We start from the raw sequence: 25,536 nt of genomic DNA, 5'->3' as shown, positions 1-25,536 counted from the left end.
TAGGGCTACCAGGAAAACATGGATACAGCCTATGTTTTCCAGGAATCCCTGGGGCCGCATTCAACTTCTCCAGCCGCCAGGAATCAAATGCCAAGAATTTGCGTTCGGAGGCTGCAGTAGTCATTAAAAGTATCTTTTTTTTGTTTAAATTTAGAAAATCAACTTGTTATTTCGGTTGTCTTGTTAATTGATTTTACAGCTGAACTTTGGAATTATTTTCATTGCAACTCTATTATTTTTATTTCTTTAATGTTATTGCATTCCTATATTTATTCCCCAGTAGTGTATGAAGGAGCATATAGCTCACATCAGTCCCTGTTATCAATGGCGTTTGCAATTTAATTTCCTTATATCAAATACCATTTCAAATGTGTGCTCATACAGACTAAATGCATGTTATACTTTAAGTTCAAGCATTGCAAAAATAGTCACATCTTCTGAATTCTCAAAAAGCTTATCTCTTCTCTGGTAATCTTTCGGTTCATAGGATCTCTAACTATTCCCACATTTGTAATTCCATCTTTTTGTGTTCTTTTGTGGGTATAATGAAATACAGGCCAGATGCTGGATACTGATACACTACAAAATATATGGAACTTAGAAGTTGCTAAAGTTCCTTTGACTTAATGAGAATTTTAACAGAACACTGAGAAACTAGCTGAGCATATCACAACCATCATACTTTATGACTCTGTAGAGAATGTCTTTTAAACTACAGCTCTATCTCAGCCATGGCACAGAGAAAGAGACTGGGGAAAAGTAAAATGATTTTTCTTACATTTATTTTAACTGTTCTAAAAAAAGATATACAGTATATGTTTTAGCATTTCTTTTATCATAGCCCTTTTTCTCTATATTCCACATATTGTTCACAGAGGCAGATAAATGCAATCTAATTCTCATACGTTAATAATAATAAAAAAAATTATGGTTTTTTTTACACCTTTTTAATTTACCTTAAAGGAGAAGTCCTGCGGAAAACGAAAAAAAAAAAAACTGCAGGCAGTGGGTATGGCAACATAATAAAAAAAAAAAAAGACATCCGACGGCTGTCCTAGAGCAGTCAGAGCAGTGATACAGGGGCACGGGGAAGGGTAAAGTAAACATTTTTTATTATGTTCCAGCACCTCTTCTGTCCGCCAGTATTTTTTTTTCTCCACAGGAATTCTCATTTAATGACCTTTAAACCCTTTGGGGTTATCATAGGTGATTTTTTTTTCACTTCAATCTTCTAGCATGCCCTTTTCCCTTATGTCAGTGTCAGCTGCGCCATATTTATAATATTGTTGTTCAATGCATGATGAATTTTGGTGTAATTTTAAAAAATGCTTTTTTGGTGTTGGGTTTGTAAAAATATTGGTCCCAATAAAGCACATAGCATGGGTCAGTTCATGGTCATACACCGCTGCCCAATAATTAAATATATACAGGTTTAGTATAAGAGAGGGAAATCCATTCTCTACACTATGCACTGCACACTGACCCTACTTAACCATGAAGAACCCACACTAAAAGGCCACCCCCACTTCAACTGTTGTATATTCCTTCAGAAACCCTAAACTCACCCTTGCCACAACAAATAAATGACAATAATGTTGGAAACACTTATAGTCTCTATGACCACATAAATACAGTGGTACCTTGGTTTAAGAGTAACTTGGATTGAGAGCATTTTGCAAGAAGAGTGCACAGTTTTTCAAAATTGTGACTTAGTTTAAGAGCATTGCTTTGGTTTAAGAGCTCCCTGTACTGGGTGGGAAGGGGAGTGGTGGAGGGGCATGGTCTGCATAGTGTGGTCTACAGCCCAGGAAGTCTCCCTCACCTTTAAAATCGTACCAGGCTGGGGCTTGCATCAGGGGAAAGGCCTGTGGAGGTAATCTCTCCATAGCTGTAACTCCTCTCTCCCTGGACAGATAGTGCTGCTATACTGTGACTGCTCATTACTTCCTGCAGTCTCTGTCAGCCCTTGTGTTTACCATCCTCTCCATTCCTGTTATAATGTGCCTGCAATCACACTCAGCTTTACACACTGCTGATATGATGTGCCTGCTTTTACACTCAGCCATTCACACTGCTGTATAGAAAAGTTTCTGTCACTGTCCTCCTGCACAGCTCTGATTCTCCCTTCCTGATTGGTCCATGCTGAACACATGTCCCTTCCCCATTGCTGGTATTTGACCATACAGACCTGACAGCAGCCCTGCTTCTCTATTCTAGACTGTTGAACTACACTCCTGCATTTTGGGGATCTACAACTCCATCCTGTATCTACAAAATGCTGCTGTTTTTCATTCTTATGCACTTACTATACATTATACTCCACATGCTGATTGCTTTACTGTACAGTAACTTATAATATGACATATCCAGCTTTTTAAATGTTTGTTTCATTTATTTTACCTGTTATTCAAAATAAAAAATTATTATTTTTGGGGTGTGGAACCATTTGTCTGCATATCAATGATTTCTTATGGGAAAATTTGCTTTGGTTTAAGAGTGATTTGGATTACAAGCATGGTCCTGGAGCGAATTATACTCATAATCCAAGCACCACTGTAGTTCTTCTGGAGGGTTAAACTCTAAATAGGTCATTCAGATTAGGACCATGGCGCTAACACGGTACCCTAGGCATGCTGGTGTTAAATGAAAACCAGATATAGCTTGTGCTCCAGCATGTCAGCACATAATTGTAACTAATAAATGGTTGTACTGCTCAGCAGCCAATGGCTATATGCCATTTATCTAAAATAGTCAGTTGGGTGTATACCTAAAGGGGCTGGCCACTTTATAGTAAAATTGTTCAGTGTATAGAGTAATCAGAGGTATGTATATCAAGAGGATATAAAAAAGCAAAATAAGAGCACCAAAAGTAAAATCTCAGTTTTTGGGGTTAAATACAGGTGTTCTGTAAGGCTACATTTACATGTTAGTGAATGATCTTCAAAAAATATGGTTTACAGATGCAATACGTATGAAGGAGCCTAATTTGTAAATGGTGCATTCGGGCTGTGTCTATGAGACCAGGGTGGTCCTGTAGACTAACATTATGAGTCTGACCTGGTCACATGGCACAGAGCAGGTAGAGAACGATTTGAGTAACGACTTCTTCGAGTTCGTTCTTTTGATCATTATGGCATCAAAAGTTTTTTTAAATGCTATTACCCAGTTAATCTAACAATTCATTATGACTAAATCTTAAAGGGAACCTATCACCCCCCGAGGCCGGGGTGACAGGCTCCCGACCACCCGTTAGAGCCCACTATACTCACCTAATCCCGCCGGGTCCCGCTTCTGGAGGTGGTCGGGTGATGAAGATCTCAGCCGCTGCAGCCCGGCGCGCGTGCTGAGAGATGAGTCCAACACCCATAGAGAATGACAGGAGAGTCCAGCGCTCCGTCATTCTCTATGAGCGTTGGACTCATCTCTCAGCGCGCGCGCCGGGCTGCAGCGGCTGAGATCTCCGTCACCCGACCGCCTCCAGAAGCGGGACCCGGCGGGATTAGGTGAGTATAGGGGGCTCTAACGGGGGGTCGGGAGCCTGTCACCCCGGCACGGGGGGTGACAGGTTCCCTTTAAGCAAATTCAGTGTAAAATGTATTGAATGATGAAAATAAAAGCTTAAAGGGTTAGTGCGGCGCTAAAAAATTATTCACAGAATAACACACATTACAAAGTTATACAACTTTGTAATGTATGTTATGTCTGTGAATCGCCCCCTTCCCGTGTCCCACCACCCCCGCCCGTGTACCCGGAAGTGTGTGGTGCATTATACGTTACCTGATCCGTGTCGAGGGCCATCCGCCATTTTGTGCCAAACGTCCTCTTTCGACGGACGAATCCCTGCCGCCGTCCCCCCTCCGCCGCGTCATAACTGTGATCAGCCGCGATTGGCTGAGCATAACTGTGCTGAGCCAATCGCGGCTGAGCACATTTGTGACGCGGCGGAGGGGGGCGGCGGCAGGGATTCGGTCGTCCGTCCAAAGATGATGTTTGGCACAAAATGGCGGACGGCCCTCGACACGGATCAGGTAATGTATAATGCACCGTGGTGGGACACGGGAAGGGGGCGATTCACAGACATAACATACATTACAAAGTTGTATAACTTTGTAATGTGTGTTATTCTGTGAATAATTTTTTACCGCCGCACTACCCCTTTAAATGGGGCTTTATTACTTGCAATGTATTGCTGTATGGAGAATAACAGGAAAGTAATAACTTTTTATTTAGATTTTTTTTTGCTTTATGTGACATTTCTTGCCATTTTTGATGTCATTTCTAAGCATTAGAGGTGAGCGAACCTGGAGCATGCTCAAGTCGATCCGAACCCGAACTTTCGGCATGTGATTAGCAGTGGCTGCTGAACTTGGATAAAGCCCTAAGGCTATGTGGAAAACATGGATATAGTCATTGGCTGTATTCATGTTTGCCAGACAACCTTAGAGCTTTATCCATGTTCAGCAGCCCCAGCTTATCAAATACCGATCGTTCGGGTTCGGATCGTCTCGAACCCGAACCCGGTTCGCTCATCTCTACTAAGCATGTTTTTTTAATTTATTATCAGGTATTTTCTAAAAAGAAAATAATTTATGCAGTAATTAACAATTAACTGACATTCATATCCTTCTCTTAATTCTTGCTGAGCATTTCATTATTAAGAGCTAACAGACTTAAAGGGGTATTCCCCCCAAGAGCTAAAAAAAAATATGCTCCCAAACCTAGCCAGTCTTACTTACCAAGTCCCCTTGAGTATTTTGAGTCGTCTCCCGTATTTCTAGCTGCTTCCGTTCCATAGTTACAAGTTTTTTAAAAAGCCGATCTATATCCAACATGGCGCCGGCCAGAAAACTACATGTCTGATTGGTACATGATGTAGCAGAGCTGATATTTGCAAGATATAGCAGTTGAGCGAGTGATATAGAGTCGAGTGAGTTGTATAGCAGAGTTGAATAAGTGATACAGCAGAGTTGAGTGAGCAAAACAGCAGAGTTGATTGTGTGATGCAGCAGAGTTGATTGTGTGATACAGTAGAGTTGATTGTGTGATGTAGTAGAGTTGATTGTGTGATATAGTGGAGTTGATTGTGTGATGCGGCAGAGTTGATTGTGTGATGCAGCAGAGGTGATTGTGTGATGCAGCAGAGTTGATTGTGTGATACAGTAAAGTTGTTTATGTGATGCAGCAGAGTTGATTGTGTGATATAGTAGAGTTGATTGTGTGATGCAGCAGAGTTGATTGTGTGATATAGTGGAGTTGATTGTGTGATGCGGCAGAGTTGATTGTGTGATGCAGCAGAGTTGATTTTGTGATGCAGCAGAGTTGATTGTGTGATGCAGCAGAGTTGAGTGAAATAGCAGGTGAGTCACGGGGTGGTGGGGGTGCTTGCCGCGGGGGGTGCCGCCGCTGCGGGTGAGTCATGGGGTGGGGGGGGTGGGGGTGCTGGGGATGCCTACCGCGGGCCGGGCGAGTTCCAGGTGAGGGGGGTGCCACCGCTGCGGGTGAGTTACGGGGGCGGAGTGGTGCTGGGGTCAAGTGCTGGGGGCCGGGCGACTTCTGGGTGAGCGGGGTGCCGCCACTGCGGGTGAGTTACGGGGGAGAGCGATGCTGGGGTCAAGTGCTGGGGGCCGGGCGAGTTCCGGGTGAGGGGGGTGCCGCCGCTGCGGGTGAGTTACGGGGGGGGGGGGGGGAGCGGTGCTGGGGTAAAGTGCTGGGGGCCGGGTGAGTCCCGGGTGAGGGGGGTGACGCCGCTGCGGGTGAGTTACGGGGGGGGGGGGAGCGGTGCTGGGGTAAAGTACTGGCGGCTGGGTGAGTTCCGGGTGCGGGGGGATGGTTTGCAGCCGCCTGTGGATGACAAGGGGGTGAGCGGCGGATGACACGGGTGTTGCCCACTCTCACCCCTGCACATTGTGCACAGACCCGGCACAGACTTCCCCCAGGGCCGCGGTTGACAGGTGCCGCGGGACTCAGGGGTTCCGCAGCACCTGTCAACCGCGGCCCTGGGGGGGGGGTTGCCGTCTGCATATGACAGGGGTGCCATGAGTGCTGGGGGGGGGGGTTGCGACGGTGCCGCGAATGACACCAGCGGGCGGGCGAGGGGCCGATAAGTGCCGCTGCGGTTGACGGGGGTCCGCAAATGAGCCCAGCTGAGGCTGGTTGACGCGGGTGAGCGGCGTAGGTGAGTGAGCCGCTGGTGACTGGGGTGGGGGGGGGTTGCCGCCAGTAAGCGCCGTCTGTATATGACAGGGGTGCTGCGAATGATGCCAGCCGGTAAGCGCCGCTGCAGGTGACGGGGGTCTGGAAATGTTGCCGCTGGTAAGCGCCGACACCAGTGAGGGGGCATAGTCATCAGGGGGTGAACTCTGGGGCTGGGGCCACACGGTGCGGGTGACTGGGGTGGCTGCTGTTAGAAAGGGAGACACTGACCGCTGCACTGATCACTGTCTCCCTCTCTTACAGAAGCCATCCCCTGTCAGTGTCCTCCATCACTTCGGATTGGCTGGGATAGAAGTGCTAACCCGGCCCATTGAAGAGATGGAGGACACATGATGCCGTCTCAGAGGGTCGGGGCCAGGAGCAGGGAGCGTGTCGGAGTGGACTGAGAGCTGATGATTCTATGCAATCCGTGGGGGTGGATGCAGCTAGATAACAGCAAAACTGTGCAGAATCCGTTATAACTTTATATTGGAAAGATGGAAAGCTACGGGTGGGCAACGTATTAATGCAAAATAATTTTGGGGAGAATACCCCTTTAATCTCCTCATATACTTTAATACCACCTCTCATTCAGTCTCCTTTTATTGCAGTTTGTAATGTGTGTCCCCTGTCAGAAATAAATTCTAAATAAATAAATAACAAGTCAAACCTACAGGAGCCATTGTGATGGTAAGCTACTTAATCATTCGAGTAAAAAATGTCATCATGACTATAATTCACATGATGTAACATGACAGTTAAGATGTACTGTGGTAATTTGTGAGAGCTTTCAGTATTATTGAAGTATCAAAAATTTATATGGTTCACTTATTAAGTCAAATTGTTTCATTCAGACAGAAAAGGCTGATACTAAATCACAAAAGACCAAAGTATTACACTGGGGAGGAGAAGAAAAAAAAGGCTTGTATGTTAGAACGATTTGTACATAGTGTTATGATTATTCCATTCAGTGAGTGGGAACATGGAGATAAGAGAACGATAATAAATATCTGTGAAGCGGATGAAATACTTTGCTTTTGTCACTTGTTAAAGCTTCAAGCACGTAAACTTAAAATTGGGAATTTTATTTGAGGACTGACAATGTGCTGACAGAATGTATGACACATTCAAATGATTCTCCATTGGACTTAGAAGTATTTTTTTTTTTGCTAAGAAATAGTCAGAGAATTTGATATTGCAGAGAATGTAATGTCCTCTTTATGGTTTACAAGACAAAGTTCCATACTGTGAGCAGCCGCTGTGCTGCTCATCTCCGTCATTCATAGTGTGAACATGGGCGGATTCTGTCCTAGCCTAATTGATTACATTCTGGTTAACGCCCGTGCATTTTCTGGAGTGAATTCTACCAGCATGGTTAACTTTTTGCCTTGCCAGTGATTGACACCCCTATCCTCCTTGTCCTACATATTTGTCTGTCTGCCCAAATCACCTCTGAGACTGAGACTGATTTTTTTTTTCAAACTCAGTCATTCTCTATGCCTGATGCCTTCTACAGTGTATACTTAGTTTGCCTATACTCATTCCTACCCTGTGATTTGCTGTCCTCATCAATTGGTTTCCTAACTTTGTCTCCTGATTTGGTCTGTATTTTGGTCCTCTGTTTTTATGTTTGTTTGTTTGTTTTTTTACACTGGTTTGCCTCATTGCCTCATTGTTTATTGCTTAGCAACTTTGTCTTAGTATTTGCCTCTCCTTGTTTGACCCTAGCTTGCTGACTACCCGCCATTGTGTAAATTTGTACTTGTCTCATATTTGTCTCAAGTTTGTCTCGTATTTTTCTTGTGTCCTGTTTCACTTATATTAGTGTAGGGGACGGCTCCGAGTTACCCTGTGTAGCTTAGGACATATTGAGGCAAGTAGGCAAGGACAAAGAGTGTGGGACAGTGCCAGGACTGCACTTGTTTCTGCATACCTGTGTGTACACTGACTTGTCCTGGCAGGTACTTTTTGCAAAGGTTGTACCTGGTTTTACAATTCAGTTCAAGTTAATGTGATTGAACCTCTTTCTGGTGAACAATTAAGGGGGCTCTTCAAACAGCAAAAATGCTCAACTCAAGTAACAAGCATTTAGTGCTCCCTCGACACTATTTAAGATCAACTCCTTTGCTTGGTTTCTTTCCTTTTGGATTATCAGACTCTAGCTTAGTTACAAAAGATGTATTTGGTGGATGACAATTCTGGGACTCCATAGACTTGAGAACGAGTATTATGTATTCATATACAGTGGAAAAAATAACTCCACCCACCAACTGCTGATTGGCAGTTATCTGTCCATGCTGTGTATAGGCAGTTAACTATCAATAAGTAGCTGGAAGGCGGGGGGAGTGGCGCGGACCATTTTTCTGCATATTAGGAGAACAGCTGAACAGAATGATGTAACCTAGTAACAGATTCCCTATCCCCTTATTACTTAGTACAGAAACCTTTTTTTTTTTTTTGCAATTACAGAGGTTAGACATTTCCTGTAGTTCTTGACCAAGTTTGCACGTTTCAGCAAGGGTTTTGTCCCACTCCGTCATACAGATCTTCTCCAGTTCTTTAAGGTTTTGGGGTTGTTGTTGGGAAACATTAAGTTTCAGCTCCTTTCAAAGATTTTCTATAAGGTTAAGCTCTGGTGACTGGCTAGGCCACCTCATGACCTTTCAGAGCCACTTCTTAGTTGCTCTGGCTACATGTTTTGGGTCATTGTCAAGCTGGAGGACACAGCTAAAACCCATCTACAATGCTCTTACTGTTGAAAGAAGTAAAGAAGGAAAGAAAGTGGGCTAAAATCTCAATGTACATGACCCCATCCATCCTTTCTTCAATACAGTGCAGACGTCCTGCCTCCTTTTCAGGAAAGATCCCGCTAAATATGATGTTTCTACCCTCATCCTTCATGATTGGGACTGTGTTCTTGGGGTTGCACTCATGCTTTTTCTTCCTTCAAACATAGTGACTGAAGTTGATACAAAAATGTTCTATTTTGGTCTCATCTGACCACTAGACCTTCTCCCATGCCTCTGCTGGATTATACAGAAAGTCATTAGTGAACTTCAAATTGGCCTGGACATGTGCTGGTGTGTGAAGGGGGACCTTACATTGCTGCAAGATTTTAATCCATGATGACGTAGTGTTAATGGTAAAATGGTAATCTTTGAGACTCTGGTTCTAGCTCTCTTCAGGTCAAGGACCAGGTCCTCCCATGTAGCTCTGGAATGATCTCTGACTTTTTTCAAAATCATTGTTATCGCACAAGGCAAGCTCTTGCATGGAGCCACAGACTGAGGAAGATTGACAGTCATCTTCCAATTTCTTCAGTATTCTAATAATTGTGCCAACAGTTGTTGCCTTCTCACCAAGCTGTTTGCCTATTGTCCTTTGGTACATCCAAGCCTTGTGCAGAGCTGTCTAAGGACACCAGGGAAAAAATGGTGTCCTTAGACAGCTCTTTGGTCTTGGCCAATGTAGAAAGGTTGGCGTGTGATTGATTGATTGAGTTGACAGGTGTTTTTACAGTACAGGTAACAGCTTTAAACAGGTGCAAAATAGTACAGGTAATAGGTGTAGACTAGGAGGAGCTTTTTAAGGTTATGTTCACATTACCATATGAGACAAGCCGTTCCGTGACGCCAGCCAGGTCACGGAACGGCCGGTCTCTGGCCGGATGATCTTTCCGGCCACAAGGCTCTGATGCGGGTGCATCAGCGTGCGCCCGCATCAGAGCTTACCATAGCACACAGTGAAGCGAGCGGCCGGAGCCACTTGCTTCACTGTGGGAACTGACAGGTCTTTCTGCGGCCGGAATTCACTGAATTCCGGCCGCAGAAAACTGACCTGTCAGTTATTTGCGGGGCTGCACACATCCCGGCCGAAGCGTATACGATGTGTGTACGCTCCGGACGGGATCCCATTGCTTAATAGGCTGTGTTCCGCTGCGCAAAAATTGGCCGTTTTTGCCATCAGCAACGGCCGTAGTTTTACGTAGTGTGAACATAGCCTTAAAGAAAAACTACCCTATCTGTTAAAGCCAGAATTCTTGATGGTTGATGCGTAATCAAATACTTATTTTATGCAACAAAATGCAAATGAATTATTGAAAAATCACAGAATGTGATTTTCTGGATTTTTTTTTTCTGTCTCTCACAGATGAATTACACACCTCTCTATTCTTGTAGGTGGGAAAACTTGTAAAGTCGACAGTGTATTACATACTTATTTTCCCCACTTTATGCAATAAATTTTAAATCTATTCTAAGGAAAAGAAGATTATTAACAGGTCTAACACTAGATCCCAAACCACCAGGAAGGTTTTATTACTTTTCTGTGTTAGGAATATGACTTTGCGCTCCTCAGTCCGTGCCGGGCGGTCGAGGAAGCGCTGAGTTTGTCTGTGTTTTTTTTTTACTCTGTCTGCATTGTGTTGTATTTGCCAGCCACACCCGCTTTTCCTGGCAGACTCCTGGCAGTGCAGGGGTTACTGCTCTGCTTGACCTTCTCAGCTGAACTTGCTGCTGGGATCAGGGCTGGTCCAATCTCTGATCCAAGATAAAAAGCAGCAAGTTTCTCCCTTCCCTGCTGACTATTAGAGTTCACTCGCCTGCTCAGCTCCCTGTTTAGTTACTCTGATCTCTGTATTCTGACCTCTGCATCTCACCTCGACTATTCTCTTGTTTGCTGTTTTTGTACTTCGCCGCCCGACTGTTTCTGACCTGGTTTGTCTGACACCTCTTATTGTGTTTTGTTCGTCTGTCTGTGCTTTGTGTGTCGCACCTATTCAGTGTAGGGACCGACTCCGTGGTTGTCCGGGCCATTTAGGGCCGTCCGTGGCAATTAGGCAGGGTCAGTGGGTGGGGTCAGCTCAGGGCTCACTGTCCGTGTCTTGTCAGACTGCCTTTGCCATACTGACCATAACATTCTGTTTATCTATAGTGCCTAGGGAATTCCTAAGGGCCCTGTTACATGGGGACATTATTGGCTAAACAGGCTAATATAGACCTGCGTAATAGGACCAGCACTCTGTTGAAAAGATCAACTCATTTGTCAGTTGATCGAGTTCTTTTGACCTGCTTAAAAATCATTGGCCATTGGCCTCACTTCTAACCCTGTTAATGAGGGGTGTGCAGGAAGAAGCCACACAAACGATCACACATTCATTCCTGCAGCTCTTCCTGCATAGTTATCAAGCCGTTTAAGGGACACTGTAAACAAGCGCCAATCTGCAAAATCAATGTTCTTTTAAAACGCAGCTCTCAGCATCTATTAGAGCCCTGGGAATGGATGGATAGTTGTTTTACCTTTATGCTATATGCCTGAAATAAAACATTTACAATTGCATCTAGAATGAGACACTGGCTACAAATTGCCATATTTGGATATTTTATCAGGATATGTTTCTATTTGAATACAGAACTTTTTTTCAAGCAGCTACTCTCATTTTGGCACTGTACTTAATATAATTGACAGCATTCATTCTGTGCTTGTAGCGCTCTCAAATTTACAAAGTTTATTTCTTACCATTTTGCATTCAAATAGATGACAGTCTCAGATGTGTAAAATTCTCTTTTTCTTCAACATCCAAACACAGTTACTTTAGAAGCATGATCAAATGTAACAATAATCAGTTTAAAAAGCTACTTACTTTGCTGTGCAAGTATGAAGATGGTGCCGACCAATACATGACATCCAGTAACCCTTGGGATCGTGCATCTTCTCTTTTTATGCTCAGTTGCTGTGGGCCATCAAAATTATCCTTAGAAGGAGCAACTCTGATGTTACCATCTAGCTCTACAAGGTACCATCCATTCATATCAGTGATCTGGTGAAGTAAACATTTGTTACAAACATATGTTCAAGTGTGCCTGGATAGACCATGAATTTCTGTTGTAACATTAAAGACACCTTCTATTTGTGGTCTAAAAAAAAGGCAACAATATTCAAGTATCATATTGGCAGTTCAGTGTTGGCAAAGACTCCAGATTTAGGGGTAGTGATTTCTGGCAGCCTTAAAATGAGTCACCAGGTGGTAGGAAAGCAAACGGTATGCTAGATCACATTGGCTTGCAAAAATAGTGGAGAGTCTGAGGCATAAAACATATCAGGGAAAAAAAAAAACAATCTGAGGTTAGTTGGGGTAAAGGTCAGAAGCAGGAATGAGTGAACCGTCGGACTTTTGGTCCGACGGCATCTTTGCTCAATTAGTATGCCTGCGATGTCTGCGATTCCAGGGAATGTATCTTGAATTCCCTGGAAGATTCCGGCCGCAGATTCCTGGGAGCGCAACTATGCACCCGGGATCGCAGGCATCGCACTGAAGTGAGCGGCTTTCGGACCGAAAGTCCGAAAGTTCCGCTCATCTCTAGTCACAAGCAACACAAGAAATTGTTACTTTACTGAAGGAACAAACTTCCAGCAGATGTGGTTGATAAATCTATAATAATGGAATATTATCTGCTTGGGATAAACATATATCTATTCTAAGACAATAAGAAAGGAAATACTTAAAGGGCAGACTAGTTGAACCAAGAGGTATTTTTCTACTAACAATCTTCTATGTTTCTAAATGTGAGGCCATCCATCTAACAGCTAAAGCTTGGCTGATACTGGCTGTAACAGGACAATTATCCCAAACACACCAACAAATCTTCAACAAAATGGCTCAAGAGAAAAGAATCAAGGAGCAAACCTAGTCAAAGTTCAGATTTCATGCTCAACTGCTGTGGCTGGACCTTAGAAGAACCGTGTACAAATAAATGCTCAAAAACTTCAATGAACTATTGCCACATAGTAAAGAAAGGTGGACCAAAACTCTTCCAGAGCAATGTGCTCTACAGATATGTTATGTTACATGTTTATATTGATTATTTAAACTATATACTCTAAAAGTTGGCTAATGTTCTACAAATCCAATATTAAAAATTGCTGTAATAGAAGCTCCTGGGTTGTAAAGCAAAATACAACCTGCAAAAGGATAATTTACCTGTCATCTACGCTTTATAATAAAGGTTTATCAACATGTGGCAGAAGGGCTTTTGGGCATTTCCAGGCAAAATGGCCCTTGGGGCAACTGCAGCCTCTTCCCCCATAGAACTAAACAACTAACTACATACTTGCAGTAGCCAGAGATGTGGCAACATAGTGCAGCTGTTGGACATCACAACCAATGATAGGGATATGTGCCCTCCCCCTCCGTGGCTCGAAGGCATACTTTCGAGACATGGATTGACAGGAAGGGAGTGTCGGGAAGAAGAACACTTCAGCAGTTTTAGATATTCACCATTAATGATTTATTTAATCAATTTCAACATAACTACAGTTTGTGACTATGTTCACACAATGTCTTTTTAGTTGAAAAAATGGATAATTTTGGATAATGATGGCCACCAATAATAATCATGATCATTAATAATGGCCACCATTAACAAAAAATTTAAATTTTTCAACTGAAAAGACATTGTTGGAACATTGTCTATCAGTGCATTTACCTTAGTGTAACTAAGTCGAGAATCAATGCAGATACTTGAAACTCCAGAACAGAAACACTGGTCACATCCGCTGGGGTTGTCACGTTTAAGGTTAAAGAAGCCATGCTTACAGACATGACAGGTAGGCCCCGCCACGTTTTCCTAGAAGAAATAAATTAACTTTCAATGGTGTCATTCTGAAGCCAAATGTTTATGTTGTCATCAGTTCATTTAAACAAGTAAAAATACTGACAGGCTATGTTCACACACTGTCAGAATTACGGCCCTTTTTTATTGGACAGCCAGGATTTAACGACAAATAATTGCATTTGTTTATATAATAATGGTCGTTATTTAACAATAAATTGCTGAAAGGCAAAAAATTCATCATCAAAATGACGGTCAATTTTATTGAACAGCTATCGTTTAACAGCAAATAATGTTCATTATTTCATAATAACGTCATTTATTCGTATACTTACAGCCACTGTTTTGAAATAATGGATGATATTTACCATTAAATGGTGTCTGTCCAATAAAAATGGCCGTCATTTTGACGGTGTGTGAACATAATCTTTGGCTGCATTCTCCTGTTGATAGAACTTTTTGTTAGGAATATGTGTACACCTATACATTTACCTACATTTATTAAGAACATAGGGGGAGATTTATCAAAGGGTGTAAAATTTAGACTGGTGCAAACTGCCAAAAGCAACGAATCACAGCTCAGCTTCCAGCTCTGGTGAAAGGAAAGAGGAGATGTGATTGGTTGCTGTGGGCAGTTTGCACCAGTCTAAATTTTACACCCTTTGATAAATCTCCCCCATTGTGTTTTCAGCCAAAATGAAAACAACTTTTATACTGGTTTATGATTGTTCACAGCAAATTCATAGGCCTACAACACTGACCTTGCAAATACATGGATCAACACAAGGATCTTCATTTATGCTGCCTGAAACGCTGCAGTCACACTGTACACAATCAGGATAGCCTTTGTATCCCAGGTCACACTGATTACATTTTTCTCCTGCATAGCCAGGTTTGCAATAACAGGATCCAGCTAGCAAGTCTAGATAAATAACAGAAGACACATTGTAATAGCAATGACATTTTGGTCTTTATGTGGTTGATTTTACCCCATATATATTTTTATGTTTTTTTTGCTTCTATGATAACTGTGATTTGCTCCAGGATAAGTTATTCTGATGTTTCTGGCATTGAAGATGCTCGACCCCCTAGGCTAAACCCCTAGCTATGCCCCTGGGTCTTACCATCTAATATAGTCCTCCAGAGTAGGAAGGGTGTCACCAGGAGCAGAGGTCTCAAAATTAGCAAGGCTATGCCTATATATACTTGTAGTAGGTGCAACTGTTTCTCCCTTCTCCCTCCAGTGGGTACTAGCCTTAGAATATACTTCTTTCACTCCATCCGTCCGTACGAAAAAGTGACATGTCAGTTGTCTGCGGCCGCTATTCATTGAATAGCGGCCACAGAGAACCTGTTAGTTCACACAATGGAGTGTGCGGCTTTGGACGCACGCTCCATTGTGTGCAGTGGTGAATTGGAATGTGGGTGCTCAGGGGGGCGCCCACATCTGATTTCACCAGAAGTGAAGATCATCTGGCGGGTATTGTAGTACCGGCTGGGATGATCTTCAGTAACAACGGCTGTTCTGTGATCCGTCCGGGTCACAGACGGGCCAGTGTTATACTTAGTGTGAACATGGTCTAAGGCTAAGTTCACATAGCGTATAATTTCATTTAACAACGACCTTAGTTGCAGTTTTGTAATCACCACCATTATTTAATGAAATAACCAATCACATTAAAATCTATGGAATCCTGGCCGGAGTTTATTTATTGAATAGCGGCTGCAAAACGCTGACTGTTCAGACAATGTAAAGTGCGGCTCCAGCCAAACTTTACGTTGTCGGCTTTGGTGATTTGGAATGCGGGCACATTCAAACATACCTGCATTCCAAATCTGAAGAAATTAAGTTCATCCGTCCGGTACTGCAGTTCTGACCAGATGAACTTCACTGACAATGGTCGTTCTGTCACAGAGTAGTGTGAACCTGGCCTCATATTCTTAACATATTCCATATGGCTTTAGTGGGGCTATTGCTCAGTCTACTCTTCATTTGGAATGGTTCTCTATAAGGATTTGCTACTGCTCCAAGCAGTTCTTGTCATGGACAGAGGAGGCAGCAGAGAGCACTCTGTCGGACTGGAAGGAATGCACTACTTCCTGCAGGACTTACAGCAGCTGAAAGATTATTAAATAGAACTATCTTACAAATCTACATAGCTTCCTGGCATCAGTTGATTTAAAAGTTTGGTTTTTTTTCTGTCTGTTTGAATAACCCTTTAATGTGACTTGCAAAAAATTATATACTTTCCTTGATGATACTTTTGATGAATTTTCATACTCAGGGGAATGGGCACATTCATGTTTGTTTTAGGACTCCGAATTTTTAAACTACACCCTTGAAGATTTCGTTATTATGTATAATAGTCTCCAAGACCAATTCTGTTGACTCATTTTTAAAATGTATTGTGAAACAAGTGCAATGATGCTTAGCCTCGCTGAACTCCATCCATCAAAAAAAAGAATAGGTACTCACAGTCAGGGAAATGCATCAAGTCATTCATACGCTATTTTGAACAAGAAAGTACCTAAGGATGTTAATAGTGGCCTCACAAAATAAAGCAGCAGATAAATACAGGACGTTGACTAGAGTGGCAATGAATCTGCCAGCTGTGCATTCTACATTTTTGGCCATAGTCAGCATATCAATGATGTTCTGACTCACAATTCAACTATTATATTAAAAAAAAAGGAAGGATGGGTCATTATTATAGAAGCTTAGTTTACAAATGCATCTGACATCAATTTTCAGCAAATGAATTTTTATCCTGAAACACGCTTACGGATAATGTAAGCATTATCATAATGTGGCACATATGTATTACTTGTGGTTTACAAATTACACTCGGGTTATCATTTCCCCCACATTTTTGCTTCAGCAGCTCCATGTTTATTGTACTTTATAACATTAAAAGAAAATGGGCATTTTCAATCCACATTAAAATCAGGCCATGAAGGCTTCATTGACATTTTAATAGTAGAGTTCAATTTCAGTATAATTCAATGTCCTGGCTCATGCAGTTTGCAATTCATTTTACTGTTCATTTGAAAAAATAGTTCACAGCCAAAAAAATTTGCAATTCGGCCTAGTGAATAATAGAAGTACAGTAAAATGAAAGTTATTTGCTAACTGTACAGGATAGTAATGGGTGCGCATTTGTGGCTTTTTAAGACATCTATGTAAAGGGATTACTGAATAATTCAGCACATCCTATAACAAGTGCCTCATCAGCTAGATTTTTACTAGGAAAAAGAAAAAACTTTCATTTCCTATGGCTGTCCTTTTAGTATGTCCGTTTTGTCTCACTTCATATATGTTCAAATTTAAACTGGTTGTATCAATGCATAATAAGTGTGTAACAGTTATATCATTTCATATTATAATGATAATATAGTATCCAAATAATATTAACATTCATTGCCAATATACATTTCCAGTTCATGCCCAAATAAAACTGTAATTCATTGTGTAATATTCTTATACAGTTTTCTCATAAACAATTCCAAAGCACTTTTCCTTAGCTTTTCATCGCAGTCCTCCCACCCAACCTTTTTCCCTCCCACAACACTTCTGCCAGTTCTCTGCCCTAACCTGTTGCAGAACATCTAATTTCACTGAAGACTATTGCGTCTCAGTAAAGTTGCAGCACCTGTTGCATTTATTCCCTGGCTGTGTGAAGGCCATTTTCCACAGAGTAAAACTGGGGAATTCTGTGGCGGAACTCTCCGCCACGGAATCCCGCCTGCCTCTGTGTCATACTGGCAGTCTATGGGAGGACTCAGGCCTCCTCTCTCTGTGCGGAAGAAATGACATTTCAATTCTTCTGAGTAGAGGTGTGGAGAGAGGAGGCACGCAAGCCCTCCAATAGACTGCCAGTATGGCACGGAGGCTGGCGTGATTCCACGGCGGAGAGTGATGTTGATGTGAGTAGTGACAAACTCTACACCACTATGGACTATGTTAATGCTTATATTAATAACAGTAATACATTGTAAAATAAGCTCGCTAATAGCAAAGAACATGGGGTCTAATGTCAGGCTGGTCTCTATGTCATGTACATCATATTAATTAATTATGGTAATAACAGAAAAAAATATATTGTATAGCATTTCTTGTGTCTTTATTATATATTATGAAGTGAAATTGTTACCTTGGGTAGCTCCTTTTGAGTCCTTCACACATATATCATGTAATGAGCCTATTAAATCACAATTACATGGCCGGCAAGGGTTTTGGTGGTTTGGCGACAGCTAATAAAGAGATAAAAATAGATGGTTATCTTAAATTTTTGATTGCCAAAAAACTAAACAAAACAGATAAATAAAAGATAAATACGCCTTTATCATTCTGTGTAACATTCAAACTTTAGAGGTCATAGTAGGGGAAGGTAAAATAACCAAAGAATTGGGTGAACTACCATTAAAGAAGTGTTTCAGCTTTCTATTTGTGTTAGTGTTGTAAAGGACAACACATTTTGAGAAACAAATATTCTCTTTATCAGATCTGTATAAACCTTGCAAAGAGTGTAGTACTGTAATACTGTTACTAGGGGATGAGAGAAGGTTTATTCTTTCAAGATGGCGGAGACACAAAAGACTCTTTGTTGATGGTAGGCTTACATCTAAAAAACAATAAAAAAAAATGGTATGCTCACCTGTCATCCAATGTCCTCCTCTGTGACTCTGGTGTGTCCAGCCAGCTCAGACAATTACTGGAGAGGGGACAGCACTGCAGGCAATGATTGGCGGAGCAGGGTGTCACTCTTATCTCTGGAGTGACACACAGCTCAGCCAATCGCTGACTGAGAAGGGACAGCTCCGCAGACAGTGATTGGCTAAGTGGACTGTCACTCTTGCCTCTCGAGGGTGACAGCCCGCTCAGCCAGTCACTGGCTGTGGTGCTGTCCCTCAGTCAGTGATTGGCTGAGCTGGAGACCTGAGATTAAGGACACTGGGGGAATGTGGATCTGTACGTATTGATGATTGTTAAGGTTTGGTTTACAAATTTACGCATTGTACGGAAAAAATTAACAAACCTTGCGAACCAAACTTTTGAAAACTTTGCTCATCTCTAGTGTTATTTGCTTAGAAGGGATCATTGTACCAGAATGCAAGAGCAAATGTAAGTCTCCAAAGTACACTAATTAAGGATGGATGGATGGACAGACAGACACATAGATAAATACTTTATCAATTATTAAAACAAAATTTAACTTATATTGAAATGTAAAATATACGGTACCCATTGTGGCCGGTAAAAGCGATCTATACAGGTCCCACAATTTATTCCAGCAGTATTCTGAGTACAGTTGACACACACTCCTCCACCAACATATTCTCCATTAACATTCAAACTTAGATTCTTGTTAGCCACTTCAGGATCGTAATAGCATTCACTTGTTTTCCCGTGACAATTACATGCTAAAAGAGAGGCACAATATGTTAGGTAACTTATTTAGTAAGTAGACAAAAGTATGAAGTATGTTTTATTGTTCTAATGCATTATAAAATTTATGTGAATTATTCTTTGACATCTGGGGATGACACAAATTTCTGGTTCAATAGTCCTTATGCTCAATGTAAAATAAACAGTAATGTTTTATGCATCACTATTTATTGTCTGGCTTAAGGAGGTAAGTGGTGATACTATGCATCACCCTCTAACTCCTTACACTAGGTCCAGCTGGTGTAGAATCAGACCTGAATCAGCCATTGAACCTGAAACATATTAAATTACTGATTTGAGCATAACCTCCCGAAATACATTTCTGTAGGTTAACTCATCATTAACACCAACATATGGAAGATCCTAAAAAATGTAGAAATGGCAAAATTAACCTTTTTTCCGAATTCCAGAACGTCCTGGGAGTAATACAGTTAGCACTCCAGGACATATTGGCACTTACAGTGTTGACTGGGGAGGGGGATTGCCCTTGTAGTCCAACGGCAACCCTGCAGTGCGGATCATGATCTCAAGGCCTGCCATGTAGAGAAGCCAGTGAGGGCTAGCATCAGGTTAGGTCTTACAGGCTATATTTGAGTATAATACTGACAGTTATACTACACTACAGTACAGAAGTACTGCAGTATAGTAACACAGCGATCAAATGATCGTGGAAAAAATGTGTAAAAAATTTGCCATAATTACTGAGTTTGGTCACTCTGCCTCCAAAGAAGTGGATCAAAAGGTTGCATGCATTGCAAAAATGGTATAAATAAAAATTAAAGCTCATCTTGCACAAAAATAAAAAAAGTAATGTCTTTCAGAATATGGCAACGTGAAAATATATTTTTCGACTTGATTTTACTTGTTAAATTTAGTAAAACATTTAGACATATATAGAAATTGGGTATCACTATCCATTATAATGGATAATAATGCAAAATAAAGATGTGATAACGCATGGTGAATAGAGATGAGCGAAGCGGCTGACGTTCAGGTTCGTATGAACCTGAACTCTCGGCTTCTGATTCCCGCTGTCTGCCCACTCTGTGGAGAGGGTGGACACAGCCTTAGGACCGCCTGGAAAACTGGGATACAGCCATAGCCATAGGCTGTATCCCAGTTTTCTAGGCCGTCCTCAGGCTGTATCCACTCTCTCCACGGAGCGGGCAGACAGCGGGAATCAGAAGCCGAGAGTTCAGGTTCATACGAACCCGAACCTCGGCCGTTCGCTCATCTCGAATGGTAAATGCTATAATAAAATAATGAAAACAATTATTATATTTTCATTTTGTCTCCCCAAAATTTTTTGTTCAAAAAGTCATATGTTCCTTTCCAAGATGTTACCAATAAAATCTCTAGTCTGTTCTGCAAAAGAAAAGTCCTTAAAAAATCCCATCAACAAACAAGGAAAAGTGTTATGGCTGTCGGAATATGGTGACACAAAACAAAAGGTTTTTTTTGTTTGCCTTTTTTTTGTTTAAAATTTTAGGTTATTCCATTCCAGGGTTTTTTTCTGCCACCACTTTCCTAACTTTGCTACTGCTATTATTTTACTTTGCACAAGGGTAAGATTATGAAATATGCCTAATAGTGATATAGATAAATAAATACACAAAGAAAAAACACAATTTTCAAAAAAATATAAAAAATGACCTATAGTAATTACACCAGGATAACCAAATCAATATTTCATTTAACTGGATCGTACAACTCACTCATATTTCTGGAAACATTTATCTCAGAAAATAAAAAGTATGACTTTTGCTTTTTTTTTTTTAAACAATGTATCAGCCTGGGGAACAGCTGAAGTGGCTTTAAGTACAAGTTTCACTTGTAGAACGTGTCCCACTGTTAGAGTAGGCTCTCATTTAGCTGAACTGTTATTACTGTATTGTATTATACCTCCAAAAGTTTTCTCTACAGTGAAAAGATATTTGTGTCTCCTTCAGATCTCTCAACAATGAAATAAAGCAACATTTTTGCCATTTACCTGCAGTCCGCATTGGTTCTTTTCTTCTTTTTTTTTTCCGTCACTTTCCCTGTGGCAGGAGTTACTTATTACTTGGAACAAAACTGTTGCTCACATATTATTGCAAGTTCTCCATTGTCAGGCAATCACAGAGACATTTCAGCAAGGTTTATTTAGTAGGTAGACCTTCCTTTGTAATATTTTATTAAAGGGTTGTTGCACTTTGCTATTTAAGAACTGTTATTTAACAGTCCCTCCCATATACATTGAGTCTTACAATAACATTTTCTCCTAATGGGTCTTTATTGTCATATTTGACCACTGCTGTACAAAGAAAATTATATTATATATATATATATATATATATATATATATATATATATTATTTTTTTTCCCGATTGCACATATAATTTTAATACTTAAAAGCTTTTAAAAGTAGAGATAATAGATTTAGCAAGACAAGCTTTATATATATAGATCAATAGGAATTTCTGTCATCCAGCCTCTTTGACACTCTATATCTAAGGGGCACCTTGGTAGGCTTCTTTCTCCAGGGCCTGTCTCTTCCTAACTTGTGCTATCCTCCTGTCTCCTCGGACTCCTCAGGCAGTGTGACAGGGAAGTGACACAGAGATAGAGGATATGGCAAGAAGCAGGGCCAGCCTTTGGGGGTTGTTACCGGTTGCACAAGGAGCATCACTCCCGGTCAGCTTGAGGGGGGGGGGGGGGGTGCCCGCATTCCAATAAAAAAAGTGATGTTCATCAGGTCGGTACTGCAGTATTGGCCGGGTTGAACATTTCAGACAGCGGCCGCTGTTTTACCATGTGTGAACTACTCAATTACTTCGGGAACGCAGCAGCATATGCTGAGAAAATCCTGCAGAGGCTGTAGACTGCACTTAAAGTGTATTACTATGTTGTCAATGGTGCTGCTCACATCATAAGAAGACTACCCACCTGCAGGATTTTAGGATTTTTAGTTTTTGAAATGATAGTTACCCTTTAACCTCTTCAGACCAGGCTAATTTTGGTTTTTGCGTTTTCGTTTTTTCCTGTTTGTGCTTAAAAGGCCATAGCAGTTGCATTTTTACACCTACTGACCCACATGAGTCCTTATTTTTTGTGTCACTAAATGTACTTTGCAATGACAGGCATTTTTTGCATAAAATATGCTGTGAAAGCAGAAAAAAATATGCGCAGTGAAATTGAAAAAAAACCCACAATTCTTTTTCTTTGGGGGGGGGGGGGGCTTCGTTTTTACGCCGTGTTTCCTATGGAAAAACTGACATGTTATATATGTTCCTCAAGTCGTTACGATTACGACGATATGTAACATGTATAACTTTTATTGTATCTGATGGCCTGTAAAAAATTCAAACCATTGTTAACAAATATATGTTCCTTAAAATCGCTCCATTCCCAGGCTTATAGCGCTTTTATCCTTTGGTCTATGGGGCTGTGTCGGATGTCATTTTTTGCGCCATGATGTGTTCTTTCTATTGGTACCTTGATTGCACATATTTCCTCGTGCGGGAAAGGGTTAAATAAAAAAAAATTATAATAAAATGTAACACCACTTTAAATTATTACTACAGATGTTAACTGTTTTGAACTCTACCAAGATATAGAGTATAAACCTGGACTGATTTCAGTTACATTTTAAATATAATTAATACACATTCAACACACAATTGAACACATCAGAAAAAAAATCATCGAATAGGCTAAGACGCTTTTTGACATGTGAATTCTATACTTACGTTCACATTCATGTTTTGTAAAAAAGGTTCCAGCACGCCAGGGTTTTTGGTGGAACCCAGGACAACATCTGTCACAACTGGCACCACATGTATTGTGTTCACATTCACAGGATGATTTCTTAATATAAAATAAATAAGCATGTTAAATTATAATCACTCCAAAAACCATGGCTGACAGGTGGTAACCTGAAAATTCTTATCTATTCTTACAAAAACAAATTGCAACATTGGCTCATATGTATCAATCTGCCTGAAATCAACCAGAAATTAACATGCTGTGATCCTTCAGGCTATATTTACATGACGTTTTTTCAGTCCTTTTTTTTCCCAAAATGTCCATTATTTTGAGTACCAAATGATGTCAGTCATTTAGCATTTTAGGCACCCATCATTACAATGACAGCTGTTGGTACATTATTTTAGTTCAGGCCCTTTTGGGTATGTTTACTTGTTCAAGGTCCATTGAATTAAGTAGAAAAGATTGTGAAAGGACGGTGAAAAAAAGATGTGTGAACAACTAAAAGAGACATGGGAGACATTTATTATGAATTGCAATGGACATTGTTCTTTGGCAAAGAGGGCCCACTTGTGGGGGCATAATGGTGGGTGCGGCAGCACACACAGGGGGATAGGCCTCTGCATACACCACATTTAAAGGGAATCTGTCAGGTATGCAGACAGGTGTGGCACTTCAGATTCCAAGGAAAATGTTACGAGTAGATAGCTGTGGCACTTCAGCTTCTGAGGAAAAATGCATATCAAAACTTTGCAAATGGCCATCAGCAAAAACAAAAGTGTCACTTGTTTTATCTCCTTACCCCCTATCTGCCTGTGTCTGCAGCTCTGTCCCTGGTCCGGACCTGACAGATTCCCTTTAACAACTGGTGGAAAAATGTTAACCCCCTCCTGCCGCTGCACTGTAAATTAAGGTCGCTGCAGCCTATGCCTGCGAATGTGTCATCAGCGACGGGTCCCGGCTATAAGTGATAGCCGAGAACCCGCCGCAACTCCGCCGTTAACCCTATAGATACTGCGGTCAGCAGGGGGAAGGGAGGTAAGGCAGGGCGCGCACCAGGAGGTAGGGCGCACACCGGGTGTGCGGCTGTGCACTCTGACCCCTCCCCTCTCTCCCCTGCCGCTCTAACAAGATTGTGACAGCGGCAGGGGACAGAGCAGAGGGGCAGACATAGGGACATCAGCTTATGGGATTATTATGATCCCAAAAGCTGATGTACAAAAATGACCTTGACATGGATGTATCAATGACCCCAGGTTGTGAAAGGGTTAAGGAATACTACTCCTGTCCTGTGCTGGCATAGGTTTCACTGCATGTGCACACGGAGGGCTCCGGTTCATTTGGGCATTGCACCTTTACATAAATCTGGCAAACCTCGGGGCTAGGGGGAAATTTTGTAAGCCTGGTGCAAAAACGCTGGACTTAATAAATGTCCCCCAATGTGTATTGGGTGGCCATTATTCCATTTTCCTTCTACATAAAAATAAAAGCTATCTTTTCGGACGAACGTCATTTTATTGGCAAATGACACCCTTCTACGGGTAATAATGGACACAAAAAATGATCAAAAGACGGTTGTGAAATCCCATTGTGGTTACTTATTGGATAAGATTATTAGTATTATGACTATTAAAAAAGGATATATTTTTTTTTTTTGCTTTTAATATCATTTCATTTTAGTGGGAGTTTCCACAGAATGGAACATACTGAAATACTAACTAGATACATAAAACAGACATAAATATATTCCAAATTCACTGCGTTCTTTCAACAACGTCAAATAAGCTTAGTGTTTGAGCTTGTAATTGTCATTTCAGATTATTTCTGAACTGACAATTACATAGGGGGGTGGGAAATGGGAAAACGTCCTTATCAATACAAAAGAAAACTTTTTTTTCCTAATAAAACCTATTACAGAGTTTCCTAAAATCGCATGATGTTTTAAACGACAGTTAGGCTATGTTCACACAATGTCAAAAATAGAGAAAAGGCTGTCGGTTTTGCTATTTAGAATAATTATTATTTTCGGATGTCTTTTGCAAACAGCGGACGTTTTTTATTAGTTTTTCTTTTGTGACAATTCTTAGTGTTTACTATTAAATTTAATGGACTTTTCAATTATGCCATACCCAAAGGCCAGTAATCCCAAACTTAAAGGGAACCTGTCACCCCCCTGTGCCGGGGTGACAGGCTCCCGACCCCCCGCTACAGCTTCCTATACTCACCTGATCCCGCCGGGTCCCGCTTCTGGATCCGGTCGGGTCACGGAGATCTCAGCCGCTGCAACCTGGCGCGCGCTGAGAGTCCAACGCTCATAGAGAATGACGGAGCGCTGGACTCTCCAGTCATTCTCTATGAGCGTTGGACTCATTTCTCAGCACGCGCCGGGCTGCAGCGGCTGAGATCTCCATGACCCGACCGGATCCAGAAGCGGGACCTGGCGGGATCAGGTGAGTATTGGGGGCTGTAGCGGGGTCGGGAGCCTGTCACCCCGGCACATTAAATAATGTGGCCGTGGCCCCTCTTCTCTGCTTGCGCACGTT

The 25,536-nt window shown here is 41.6% G+C and overlaps 1 protein-coding gene across 5 annotated transcripts in view; it reads right to left on the bottom strand.

Moving 5' to 3' along the window:
- The window catches only part of LAMA2 (laminin subunit alpha 2), a 524,271-nt gene that overhangs the window by 340,596 nt on the left and 158,139 nt on the right, over positions 1–25,536 (bottom strand). For all 5 annotated transcript variants that reach the window (XM_069974947.1, XM_069974948.1, XM_069974950.1 and 2 more), the window contains exons 7-12: positions 22,978–23,095; positions 19,045–19,223; positions 17,954–18,053; positions 14,564–14,724; positions 13,677–13,817; positions 11,834–12,010 (exon numbers count right to left, since the gene is read on the bottom strand). In XM_069974947.1, coding sequence (XP_069831048.1) covers positions 11,834–12,010; positions 13,677–13,817; positions 14,564–14,724; positions 17,954–18,053; positions 19,045–19,223; positions 22,978–23,095 — 876 coding nt within the window. The remainder of the gene's footprint in view (positions 1–11,833; positions 12,011–13,676; positions 13,818–14,563; positions 14,725–17,953; positions 18,054–19,044; positions 19,224–22,977; positions 23,096–25,536) is intronic.

This window comes from Dendropsophus ebraccatus, chromosome 6, assembly GCF_027789765.1.
Source record: "Dendropsophus ebraccatus isolate aDenEbr1 chromosome 6, aDenEbr1.pat, whole genome shotgun sequence".
NCBI classification, from domain to species: domain Eukaryota; kingdom Metazoa; phylum Chordata; class Amphibia; order Anura; family Hylidae; genus Dendropsophus; species Dendropsophus ebraccatus.
The sequence above is the reverse complement of the archived record's forward strand: the minus strand, read 5'-3'. Positions and strand labels throughout refer to the sequence as shown.